General features: G+C 42.6%; 1 protein-coding gene across 1 annotated transcript; it reads left to right on the top strand.

Moving 5' to 3' along the window:
• Positions 1–3,606: 3,606 nt before the first annotated feature.
• Positions 3,607–4,646, top strand: LOC147548757 (uncharacterized). The gene is made up of 2 exons (XM_086668110.1): positions 3,607–3,780; positions 3,897–4,646. Exons 1-2 carry the CDS (start codon positions 3,607–3,609, stop codon positions 4,644–4,646), a joined length of 924 nt encoding a protein of 307 aa, XP_086524236.1.
• The last annotated feature ends 9,171 nt before the right edge of the window (positions 4,647–13,817 follow it).

Below are 13,817 nucleotides of genomic sequence, written 5' to 3'. Positions count from 1 at the left end.
TGGGAACTAAGATATAGATGGATATGATCCAGTCTAAGAGATAGAAAGAATCGGGCTCGAAAGAGAAGTTTGGAAAAGACAAAACCCCACTTTAAGGGGGCAATAAGGGATTCCCTTAAGGGGAGATCCCTAGGCGGCCTTAATAAAAGGGTGGGCCGGGCAGAGTAAGCCCATTAAGGGCTACTCTAGCCGGCCACACCATTCGGAAACCCTAATTAGGGTTTTCCACATATTAAGAGTCCCAGTTAGTTTAACACTAACTAGTACTTATCTTTTCTAAGGGACTTTTAGGATTCCTTATTTGAGTGGGACTCGACTAAGGTAATGCCTATATAAAGCCCCATTATGAGTTCAGAAAAGGTGTGGAAATTTCTGATAAGGAAATCACTCTCTTCAGACAACTATTGGAGAGAGAGGATTTTAGAGAAAAAGTTTTCATTCTATCTATCAAGTCTAGAAGACGCAGTTCTTCATCTCAACCTTCAAGAAGGTCCTAGCTGACTGAAAGAAGGGAAATCGAGTTATACAATTCGGTGTCTCTAGTAGACGAGCTACACTTGAAGCTATTTATCTTCCGAATACTGGTCGGAATTTAGTTCGTGGGAAAGCGAATAAAGGTAATCTTCTTCATTGTAGTTCATTGATTAGTTCATGTATAGATCTTGGAAAACTTAGTGTTAATCATATGATGATTCAGATTCCGCTACCAATACTAGTAACATGATTAGGGATGTATTAGATACATGTAAAACCCAACAGTGGCATCACAAGTCGTTTGCATGAAACTATCTTTGGCTAGAACGAATTAGATTCGAACTTAAGATTGATAGATAGAATTGTTTGAATTGAGATTTGGGCAAAACTTTGATTAGTTTGAAAAGTTTAAAACACAATCAAACATGTATTTGAAAGGGTTTCAATGCATAAAATCGTTAAAATTTTATTTTTTTGAAAAGGGTTTTCGAAAACGGCTCTAACGGATCAAATTTTTTGAAAAACGGGTTTCAAAATCATGGATTTTGGGTGGTGAATAGTGCAAAAACAGCAGCTAGTCAAAGGGACTTTTGACCAAGTTTGACTTGAGTGTTCTCGAGTTTGACTTGGGCCCATTGGGCCTTGACTCGAGTGGGAGATTTTCTTACTTTTTCTTCCGATTATGCAACATTATTTTTCCGACATTGACCTGGGCTATCCGAGTTTGATTTTACAAATCATAAAGGAAGAAACTAAATGGGCCATTAGTCCAAATTTTACGAAAATAGACTTAGAAAGCCCATTAGACGAAGATTTGTCACAAAATCCCACAATTAGCTATAAGGAACATAACAAAACTGATGATGCATAAAATGTCCAGACCTTGACCAACGTCTGAAGAGTCAAAGATCAGACCAGAATTCTCTCGGAACAGCTCGGCTCAAGGCAGCAGGACAGCTAAAAACCCCTGATGGTCCACCACACATTCGCATTACCGGGAGGTCGGCTAGAAGAAACCAGCTCTGCACAAAATGCCCTTGGCATGGATAGATCACCCCTGTGATCTCTAAAGGAACAAAGGGGGTCTCCACAGGTTCGGCCCATATCTTACGCCCAGAACTGGGAAGATATCAGCGCTGCGCAACCCAATGACTTAATCCCGAACCTTCTAGAAAGATCTTAGTCGGTTACAAATCTTGAAGTGCTTAAGCCCGGTTGGACTCCACGTATCTAAAGGAGGAAACTTCTCCTTTAGAGTCTATCACTCCGGCAAGATATCAACGAAGTATCTTTGAACTTAGGAACTTTCACTTATCAAAGATCCTAGATAGACTCGAAGAAAAACCCTAGATACGCAAAAGAGGCATCTTCTATTACGGTCTGGCGGCCACCGCCTCACCACTGCCACTAAGGACAGTCGGCCTACCTTCGCCTATAAAAGGCCCCCCACATCGTGCTTCAAAGGACACGACCTCTGGAGAACAAACACACCATCTCTCTTAAACATAAGATCTCTTCATACCAAAAGGATCACCCCCCCCACCCCAAAAACAGAGTTCTCATAACTCGTCCCCCAAAAGGATCAATCAGTATTCATTCTTTTACTGCAAAGAGCACCCTGACTGTCTTGAGCGTCGAAGCGGTTTTCGAACCCTTTGCAGGTTTTCCCCCCTCGAGAACAGACGAACAGGAGCAAGGAATCAGGAGCTGGAGCAAGGAGCAAGGAGCAAAGAAGCAGAGCAAAGGAGCGGAGCAGAGTAGAGAAGCAGAGCTGAATAGAGGAATCTCACCTCTCCAAACAGAATATTCTATCATAACGGAGGCTGTCATGCATCAACTCCCCTTTTCATGCTGATATAACGGAAAGCCAATTTTCGACATCAACATTTGGCGCTAGAAGGAGGGGATCTCTCCAGCAAATCCTCACATTCGGTAACTCGAATCCTACTCAATACTTTTTCTAAACTAACTACTTTCCTGAGCTCTTCAGGCAAACATGTCTTCAGACGAGCACACTCCACGTGAGACATCCGATAGATCTCGAAGCGCAGATGAGCTCGCGGCTGAACTTGAACAACTCAAGACTATATACCTCCGAAGGGATGAGGACGCAAAACGATTGGAGGAAAGCCTCCGCAAGGCAGAGATAGCCAGGAGGGCCGCAACACCTAATGAAAAAAAAGAAGTGCTCAAGACGTTCGTGAGAAGGCTATTCTCGCCTAGGGACACCTACGCACCCGAAACCCTAACTCTGCAACCAGGCGACTAAATGCGTTTTGAGAGTATCTTGAGGGAACAAGGTGTGCAAAACCCAGACGAACCTTATACCCCCAAGAATGATAGGATAGGCGAGGGGTGTGTGGACGACCCCACCCTCTGTGAGTTGCTCATACACCAAGTAGTAGAATTAACAAGAGAAAAAGAGAAGGACAAACTCTGGGGAAGGACGGTAATTCGGCAGCCACCTCTCTGCCGAGAAATACTGGAATCCGAGAAACCGGCAAACTTCAAGTGCCCCACGTTGGAACACTATCACGGCGTGGAAGACCCAGGAGTATTTATCAACATGCGAGGATGAATTTATGTACGACCAATCGAAATATATGGTGTGTGGTATTCGCCACCATCCTAAAAGGGCCAGCTCAGGCATGGTACCAAGCGCTAGCCCCAGGGTCAATAAAGTCTTTTGACCAGCTTGCCCAAGCTTTCTGCAAAGCTTTCTCACGAAGCACCAGTATCAAGAGAGGCACCGAAGAGTTGTTCAACATGGTACAAGGAAAAAGTGAAACGCTAGCAAGCTACTGGCAGAGATTTCGCAACCTTATGGTTCAGGTTCCCGACCTGGAATCAAACGTCGCTTTTGTCGCCTTGCAGAGAGGGCTCAGACCGGATGACGTAATCAAAGATATCTCGGGGAGAAAGTCGGGTAGCCTCTCAGATCTGATAGAAAGGTTGCAATAGTTCATCAGAGCTGAGGAAAATTATTCGCGGATGAAGGAGGTGGCCAATATTCCGTACGAAAGTGAACGCCCCCGAAAAAGAGAAAGAGAAGAAGTCAGGCTATCCAGGGAACGAGAGCGAGGCAGGAGGCCCAGGGCTTACTTCACGACGTACACCCCCCTAATGAAAGGAATGGAGGAGATCTTGCAGGTACTGATAGCGAAAGGAAAGGATGAACTGCCCAAACCCAATGACGACCGAGGAGAATTCGGATCCAAAGATATGACTGCTTGGTGTGCCTTTCACAGAGGCTATGGCCACAAGACCGACGACTGTCGGCACCTCAAGAATCTGATTGAGGGGATGGTAAGAAAAGGAGAACTGGATAAATACATCCATAAAGAACAACGAGCCTACGAATACCGAAACAAAAAGCCAGTAAACAGGGCAGGAATCGATCGGGATTTGAAATCAACGGGCAGGGCCCCATTTCTAGAAAAGCAAACAAAAGCCTAGAGGGGCCCACCGAAGTAATTGGGAATATCAATACCATAGCAGGAGGACCTACCCTCGGAGGAGCAACTAAAGGCGAGCAACGCAGATACGCCAACGAAGCAAAAAACCAGCCGGTCTTCCTAATCAAGCCATCCGTGGAAACTCCACCCATTGTCTTTATATACGACGATCTGGTCAGGGTAATAACTCCACACGCACACCCGTTGGTAATAACAGCTATAGTTGCCAACTGGAGGATAAGACGCATTCTAGTCGATACAGGGAGCTCCACGGAGGTCATGAGTCGAACGTGCTTCCAGAAACTCGGGGTAAGCGAACGCCATCTCAAATCTTATAAATCTTGCTTGACAGGATTCGGAGACAATCAGGTCGAAACAGATGGTATAGCAACCCTGCCAGTGTTGATCGGCGAAGGAAAATCAGCAAAGGCGATAATGCTAAACTTCGTAATCGTCGATAAGATGTATGCCTATAACATCATACTGGGCAGAAACTTCCTAAGGGAGTCAGGAGCAATAATTTCCATGAACCACCTGACGATGAAGTTCCCAATTCCGGGAACGAATCTCATCGGAACGGTCAGAGGAGACCAGAAAATGGCCTGGGAATGTTATCTCGTCTCCGCCCAGGGCTGCGAGCGAGAAGAAGTGAATCCAGTCATCATTGGAGGAGACAAAGTGTTCTACGGTGACCCGACGGCAGATATGCAGAGCTGAAAAACTAAAGTCATCATTACCCCTACAATCTTTCCTTTTTGAATAAAGCCATTAGGCAAAAGAAGTAGCGTTACTAGCTACATATCTTACCTTATAAATAAAAATGTTTTTTAGCACAAAACACTACAAAAGGAGGAGTCCTAATTAAACTCATCTCCCTCTGAATCGAGCAGGTAGCCCTGACAGCGAAAGCCGCGACCAAGGGCCCTAATTTAAACAGCCCTGCCAAGCGAAAGCCACGATCAGGGACAGGATAGCCTCCGTAGCTACGGCGACAACCGAGGGCCCTAAGGAGCAGTCCTAGTTAAACTGAACTTTGCTCGAGTAAAAACCGACCCCTCACCAAGGTCCCAAGGAGAAGTCCTAGTTACACTGATCGACTCAAGCCGGCAAAGGAGTTAGCTCTGGTAGCTACAGTTGCGACCCGAGGCCTCACAAGGAGGAGTCATAGCTAAACTCAACCCTTTATTCGAGTGAAACGTGGTCCCTATGGATCCCCAAGGAGAAGTCCAAGTTAAACTACCGCCCCGATGAAGGTGACCGGGGGTATAAGGAGAAGTCCTTGTGAAACTATTCATGCTTAAAATGAGGAAGATGGCCCTGGTAGCCAAGGCAACGACCAGGGGCACCGGAGGAGTCCCGACGAAAACTAGTCGTGCTCACACCGACGTAACCAATTCTGGTAGCTCAAGCTACGACCAGAGATCTAAGGAGAAGTCCTAGTTAAACTAGCCAAGCTCAAGCTGGCAAAACCAGCTCTAGTAGCGAAAGCCACGACCAGAGGTCTAAGGAGAAGTCCTAGTTGAACTAGCCAAGCTCAAGCTGGCAAAACCAGCTCTGGTAGCGAAAGCCACGACCAGAGGTTTAAGGAGAAGTTCTAGTTAAACTAGCCGAGCTGAAGCTGGCGAAACCAGCTCTGGTAGCGAAAGCCACGACCAGAGGTTTAAGGAGAAGTCTTACCAAAACTAGTTGTGCTCAAGCCAACGAAACCAGCTCTGGTAGCGAAAGCCACGACCAGAGGTATAAGGAGAAGTCCTAGCAAAATTAGTTGCGCTCAAGCCAACGAAACCAGCTCTGGTAGCGAAAGCCACGACCAGAGGTATAAGGAGAAGTTCTAGCAAAACTAGTTGCGCTCAAGCCATTGAAACCAGCTCTGGTAGCGAAAGCCACAACCGGAGGTCCAAGGAGGAGTCCTGGTGAAACTAGTCATGCAAAGACAGCTTTAGAATAGACAACCGGAGGCAGAGCTGAGAACTCTAACACTATTCAAAACTTTTTACACATGGCTAATTCGGGTTCTATTTTGCAGAAGGAAATAGTAAGCTTAGGGCATGCTAGATTAGAACTTAAATTATTTCTTTTGCAGGAGCGATCATTCGGAGCATGCGTAGTAAGCCTAAGAAAAATTGCATTAGTAAGTATAGGGCTAATTACATTAACTTTTTTATTACATACTTAAGAAAACAGGAAAACACAGTCTGGCGGCGAGCTCTTATTCGCCAGAAGAAGAAGATGACGAAGGATCGCCAATATCCACTGAAATCCTAATCATGACGGCCAGAAGGCGACCACCCCCACGACGACGAACCAGAAAACCTATAGCAGAAAAGAGAGTAGGTTCGGAACTGTTGGTAGTACCAGCCAAAGAATAAACCAAAGGATAAAGTGCCCTGGAGGAACTGAGGGTAGAAAGGTGATTGTCGTCCAGAAGATCATGCAGGCGAAGGACGTCGACAAAACCCTCGCCAGCCACTTCCATGCAGAAGTGCTCAATGGAAAAATCATCATAGTTCAGAACCATGTAGAAGGCAACTCTAACATTACCACCAGGGAGAGTTCCGCTAACCATTAAAAGAGGCATGGTGAGATTTAGAAAAGTTATTTTTGCCTTAACGTTTATTATAGGGCAGAAAGGCCGTGATAATGTGGGCGTGATCAACGAAGGGTTGTGGCAAGCAATCATGGGGAACTAACAGACCTAAACGAGGGAAATAAAGAGAAGCATAAAACTAAAGAGGAAAAATGTAATTCTTTATTAATTCATAAGAAGGAACTATTACAGAAGAAATTACAGAAAAGGACGCCAAAACCACCACTGGCATTTGGGTCTATTACATGAGAAATTACAAAAAAAGCCCCAACTGTCGAGGGAAAGGAAAACAGATCAAAAAACATGAGCGACTGCAAAAGAATCGTCACAGAGTTTGAGAGAAGAAAAGATGAAGGACTACCAGGCACTCCTTTCCAGAGGCGCAGTCAAGACCAGAAGACAACCAAGGACAAAAGAACCCTCTTTGCGCCAGCAATCTCGCCCTGAGCACCTGAGCAGGAAGAAGTACTGACGATCCTTACCCTCCTTCAGGTTCAAACAAAACGAGCGTGAAGTTATCACGACCATTATGAAGGAACCCATTTTCTATCACGGTCATTATGAAGAAACACTCCTCAAAGCAAACGTTTGGTATGAACTCGAACAGAGGCCTCATCCCGAATCTTTGGGAAGTATATAGGAAGAAATAACGAAGCAACAACAGGAGGAAAGAAATTTTAAAATGTTTTTCAAACTTTTTGGTAGTGAAGAATTAGGAGGCCAGAGCAAGCTATTTATAGTAAGAGGGGATAACCAAGAGACCTCTCAAAAGCAGATAAGAAACATTAAAGGCAATAGACCAGACGCGTCTCGAAAACACTCAACGGAATAATGACTAAGAAGTATGAACGACTCAAGAACTGCGGTTACCAAGGAGGCTTCAGCGTGTTTCAAGGAGACTTGGTTCGTTCACCAGTCACAACGCTCCACGCATCTACGAATGGCAGAGTAGGTTGCCGTGTGAAGTGATCCAAAAGATCAGCGCCGGAAGCACACATTCAGAGGATCAAATCTGTGACGTCACAAAATCACGCATGGAAAAGATCAATTACTCGTGCAGAAGACGAAACGTGTCTTGGAATGAAAAACCACACGTCAAAGTAAGAACACAGCTGGGTCAGCCCTAGCAAAGATAATACTTAGTTGAAGAAGATCCCCAATTCATAAACATCCATCAGCTTGGAGTATTGACAGGAAGACAGAGCTCTACAAAGCAACCCTGGTCCAGGTAAGGCCCAAAGAGCTTCGCGATACAGCTCTGGGACAGGTAATACTTTCGACTTCTGGCCTTCAAAGTAAAACACACGAGTTACTTCTACTCCTTAGTCTCTTTACTTTCAACTAAGGAGTGGCGGGACTCATGATGATGCATAAAATGTCCAGACGTTGACTAACGTCTGAAGAGTCAAAGATCAGACCAGAAGTCTCTCGGAACAGCTCGGCTCTAGGCAGCAGGACAACTGAAAACCCCTGATGGTCCACCACACATTCCCATAACCGGAAGGTCGGCCAGAAGAAACCAGTTCTGCACAAAATGCCCTTGGCATGGATCGATCGATCAGCCCTGCGATCTCTAAAGGAACAAGGGGGGTCTCCACAGGTTCAGCCCATATCTTACGCCCAGAACTGAGAAGATATCAGCGGTGCAACCTTAGGACTTAATCCCGAACCTTCCAGAAAGATCTCAGTCGGTTACACATCTTGAAGTGCTTAAGCGCGGTTGGACTCCACGTATCTAAAGGAGGAAACTTCTCCTTTGGAGTCTATCACTCCGGCAAGATATCAACGAAGTATCCTTGAACTTAGGAACTTTCACTTATCAAAGATCCGGGATAGACTCGAAGAGAAACCCTAGATACGCAAAAGTGGTATCTTCTATTACGGTCTGGTGGCCACTGCCTCACCACCGCCACTAAGGACAGTCGGCCTACCTTCGCCTATAATAGGCCCCCACATCGTCCTTCAAAGGACACGACTTCTGGATAACGAACACACCATCTCTCCTAAACATAAGATCTCTTCATACCAGAAGGATCGCCCCCAAAAACAGAGTTCTCATAACTCGTCCCCCAAAAGGATCAATAAATATTCATTCTTTTACTGCAAATAGCACCCTGACTGTCTTGAGCGTCATAGCGGTTTTCGAACGCTTTGCAGGTTTTCCCCCCTCGGGAACAGACGAACAGGAGCAAGGAATCAGGAGCTGCAGCAAGGAGTCAAAAGCTGGAGCAAGGAGCAGAGAAGCAGAGGAAATGAGCGGAGCAGAGTAGAGAAGCAGAGCTGAAGAGAGGAATCTCACCTCTCCAAACAGAATATTTTATCATAACGGAGGCTGTCATGCATCAACTCCCCTTTTCATGCTGATATAACGGAAATCCAATTTTTGAAATCAGCAAAAACCTAAAAACGAATCTAGGTCACATACTTTATTTATGATTGTCATATATTTTGTATGTATATGTGAATGCGTAGTATAATATTGTCTTTAGTTAAATAAACGATTCTTGTTTCTAAGCACAAACGAGTATTTGCCCGAATAATACTTAGAGTATAGGGTCTAGAAAAGTCGTTGATGAAGCGGATGATGAGATCATGATTCGAGTGGGAGTAATCAATGGTGGTTCAAGGATGAAATCCAAAAGAACCATTAGGCAAACAAGAATAAACTAAAAGATAAAGATCTTTTAGGAGGCTCTACTAAGATTTTAGATAAAACCTTACGAGAATTCACATAAAAACTTACGTATAAAAGTCACAAATTGTTACGATAGAGTTCACAGTAACGCAAACCTGATAAAATACGTAATAATCCCTAAAAGAATTTTGAGGTTAAGCCTACCCATAAATAAGACACCTGTTGATCCCTTGTTCATCGATGGTGGGTCTGCCTCCGCAGAGTGCCAACTTTTACCTCGGGACGATACGGGTAGATCTATGAAGAGGTTTACGCGTCTAAACTGGTTTTACTCAACGAGTCGGCAAAAGGGTTTTGGATTTCGAGGCAAAGGATTAAGTTTGACACTCAAGTGTGAAACTAATCAACCAAGAATCATAGGAGTATGATCAGTAAAGATGTTACTCACCTAGGACGACGGAGTTAAGGGCAGTGCCCTAGTACGCTTAACTTCAAACAATTGGGATATTATAATCGTATTATTCAAACTAGGGATAAAATTTTTGAATAATATGGCAAAATTAGAATTTTGATAGGATAACAAAGAAACCCTCAACATCCGTTGGCTCATCGAGAAAGAAAAGCTGAACGGAGATAACTTTAAGGTATGGGAACGGAATCTAGGACTTGTCCTCAGATCCGAAACAATGTAGTTGTCTTGGACACTCTTATCCCGATAATCACTAAAGAATCGACTAGTGAGGAGAAGGAGCAAGAAAAGAAACTTCGGTGGAAATCGGAGCCCGTAACGTGCTTAATGTTAGCAACCATGGAACCCAATCTTCAGGATAAGCTTATACACATGGATGCTTAAACCATGATAGGACAACTTAGGGAATTGTGCCAAAAGAAGTCCAGAATGGAGAAGTATAAGACGTCAAAGGCAATACTAGATTGCCGCCTTGAAAATGGTAAGCCTGTAGGGCCACATGTTTTCAAAATGATCAGTCTTTTTGAGAAACTAGCACGACTTGGAGCGATCATGGCCGGGATTTCGCCACTCATATCATCCTGCATTCCCTTCATAATGGGTTTAATCAGTTTAGAATGCACTACAATATGAATGGATGGGATAAATCTTTAAAGGAACTAGAGGCAATGCCCCAGACTGCCGAAGAGAATATCGTAGTAGCAGAACCTAAGAAAGAAGTTCTTATAGTTCAGAAGGATAAAGGATTTAAAGGGATGGAAAACAGAAGAACAAGATGAAATTTGGCAAAACAAAAGACAAACAAGTTGCCAAAACCAAAAATTCCTCTTCTGACTCCAAGTGTTTTGTATTGTGATGGCATGGGCCATTGAAAGAGAAACTGTCCCAAATTCCTTGAAGACAAGAAAAACGGAACAGTGGTTTCCGCCAAAGGTAAAAATGTTAAAAGTTGATTCAATTAAATACATTTCCCTTAAAGGTATTGGATACCTAACGCTCATTTCATTATGAATGACATGAGCAAGTGGGAGCTAAAGTATTTAACTGAAAGGAGACGAACCCATCAAGAGAAGAGGAACAGTGGTTGCTAAGAATGCTCCTGGAGGATTCTAGTCTCCTATAGGCATTACTTTTATAAGATATTAGTAATTTTTCCTTTTTCTTTTGAACACATCTCTCTGAAATTGGATTTATGAGAAATAAAGTATTTGGTTTTGATATTTTATGATGTTCTAAGAAAGGTGCCCATTTCGACTTACAAACATTAACACGGAACGATTCAATTAGTTATTCTAATCTAGTCAGACAACTAGGATGAACATGAAATTCGAAAGAGTAACATTGCTCGAACTAACTAGTCTGACAGGATCTCTTATGACAAAACAGAGGTCAATTAATCACTAAGACTGATGTATAACATAAGATTATGATTAATGTGACTAGAAGCAACTAAAGTACTCGAATTTAGAAAAGTTTTAGAAACTTAACCTAAATCCAGTAATGAATCGAAATGATTGAAAATATTGATGAGATCAATAGTCTCAGTCATAACAAGTCTTTCGAAACGATAGTGTCTAAATACAAGATGCATACCCACAAGAAACCCAAAACTGCTATAGAAAATGAAAGAATACCATGTTAGTATGGATTTTAGAAAGATTCTAAAATAGTCTTTTATTTATAGTCTAATAACGTCAGACATAGTTTTTCCTTCAAAATGAAGAAACATGGGGTGTTTTCCCTAACAAAACATCGAAACAAAATTGGATTGTTGCTCTCGATGGTGTCTTCCTTGAAAAGAGTTCTTCAAGAAGACAAGTGGGAGAAAATATTCGAACCTGATTCGAACCGAGCAACAAAAGAACAGAATGGGAGTACGAGAAACTCACCTAACTTCTTAAGAAGAGTTAAGAAGGTTCTACAATATTGTTCAGATACTCCATTAGGTCTTCAGAAGACTCACATAAACAGACTCTGAAAATTGGCTGAAAGTCACTAGGATCAAAAGTAAGAGTTGGTATCTAAACATTCATGAAAGAAATTCAAGAGTTGATCTTCTGAAAAGAATGATTAGATTCTTATTCGACAACAGCGTAAGTTGGAGTAAAACAAGTTAGTTTCACGTCCTGTATGTGAAACATACTAGAATTGAAAAAACAGTTAAGGAACTGACTCAATAGGACACCTGACGAGGGTAAACAAATAAAGAAATAAATAAATTGGGCATCGAAATCTAAAAAGTTATAGATTAACATATGATAAGACTCGTTCAAAATAAGTTTTGAAACGTCTAACTAGAAATACTCTTACAGAGAGATTCTACCCATCTCTCATAGATCACTGTTAAGCAAAAAATCAGAATTTGGAAGTCCTGATGAGCAAAAGCACACATAAGGAAAATACTAATGTCGCGAGACATGAGATCGATTATGAAGATGATCGAAGTTTACCCGCTCATCTAGAAATACATAAGTATTTGATGTCGTCGCCCTAAAACAACAGAGAAGTTCCTAGGATACTTGGAGTATCTAAGAAAGTGTCTCTGAAAGTAAAAGTTGAAGAAAGTCATAAAAGTAATCTTCCAAAAATAAAGATAGGAATCTTTTAGGAAGGACAACCAGGTGAAAAAGAATTTTTGCACAGTGGGAGTCGTTGCAAACTCTATTAGTAAAGAAAGTAAAATTAGGTCTTAGGAGGTGTTAGTTTCAGTGTAAGAAAACTGACATTATTGTAAAAGCTGACAAAGGCGTTCTTCAGCATAATAATGATAAGCAAAGTGAAAAAGAATAGTGGATTGAATCCACAAAACTAAACTGTCACCATAGATCAAACATGGGAGATGTATGAATCTAAGGAGTTAGGGTCGTGAAAGACTGCCCTAAGAGACTTGTGAAACTGGGCACGTAAAAGAGTTTACGTTGGAAACTCACTTTTACAAACTCTTGTTATCCGAAATAAATTAAATTTATTTCGTCATCTAAATTGTGGTTTAGAATTTAGACGACAGTCCAAAATAATGGAAAGTTCCAGGCAGGTTTATTAGATACGTGATATAATGAAAGAAACCCTGCTGAGTGAACATCGAAGCATTTCATTACAAAATAACCCTAATCCAGGACATCGGTTGGACAACGTTGACTTAAGAAGACTAGCATGAGTGATTGACAAGATATCGTTGTTTCTTGGGCTATAGGAATTAGAGAATTCAAGTCAACTACATGGGTATATAAGATACACTGGAACCCACCAAGTGAGGTTACTTCAAGAAGTTGAAGATATGAACGTCATAACTCTCATTTAGCAAATTGGAGAGATTCCTCAAAACATGAGTACTGCGCTCACATTATGTGAGGAATGTCGAGCCTTGGTCCCGTCAAACGCCGCGCCGTAAAAGAGGTTATAAAGACGCAGGCTAGGTGAGACAGGATAGACATAAAACTGAGCGGGAGTACAAGAATGGAATATGTCTTCCTAACGAGAGTTAGGATAAAGTATCTCTAGGCCACTTGAGGAGTGACAACTGGAAATGCGTGGTCGTGCTCAAATGGATTAAAAAGTTAATCATTTGATTTGACAGTTTGTCCTCCCGATCAAGAAAGTATGATAAAGTATGACCTATCAGATGAGATATGAAAGACATGGGAATCGAGCATTGTACTTGTTCTAAGTACAAGTGGGAGACTGAAGGATATATGTCCTTGGAGTCTGAAGGTATGTCCTCGACCAAGATGGCAATGCATACGATTTGGCTCGTAGGATAATGATGACTTTATTGGAAGATCAATCAATCCGGTTCAATTAGGAGTCGTAATGCTTAGCTCGAAGCCGCTTACGATTCTCGGATCACTTCGGTTATCCGCGACTAACATAGACCGAATCCTACAACGGGTTACACATAAGAATCGGTAACTTGAACAGTGAGAATGGACTAATGGGAACTAGCATATAGATAGATATGATCCAGTCTAAGAGATAGAAAGAGTCGGGCTCGAAAGAGAAGTCTGGAAAAGGCAAAAACTCACTTTAAGGGGGCAACAGGGGATTCCCTTAAGGGAAGATCCCTGACCGGCCTTAATAAATGGGTGGGTCGGGCAGAGTAAGCCCATTAAGGGCTACCCTGGCCGGCCACACCATGGGGAAACCCTAATTTGGGGTTTCCCCATATTATGAGTCCCAGTTAGTTTAACACTAACTGGT

This window comes from Eschscholzia californica, unplaced genomic scaffold (genome assembly GCF_041429995.1).
Source record: "Eschscholzia californica isolate CP2 unplaced genomic scaffold, dmEscCali1.0.p SCAF_3, whole genome shotgun sequence".
Taxonomy (NCBI): domain Eukaryota; kingdom Viridiplantae; phylum Streptophyta; class Magnoliopsida; order Ranunculales; family Papaveraceae; genus Eschscholzia; species Eschscholzia californica.
This window is presented reverse-complemented; position numbering and strand designations above follow the sequence as displayed.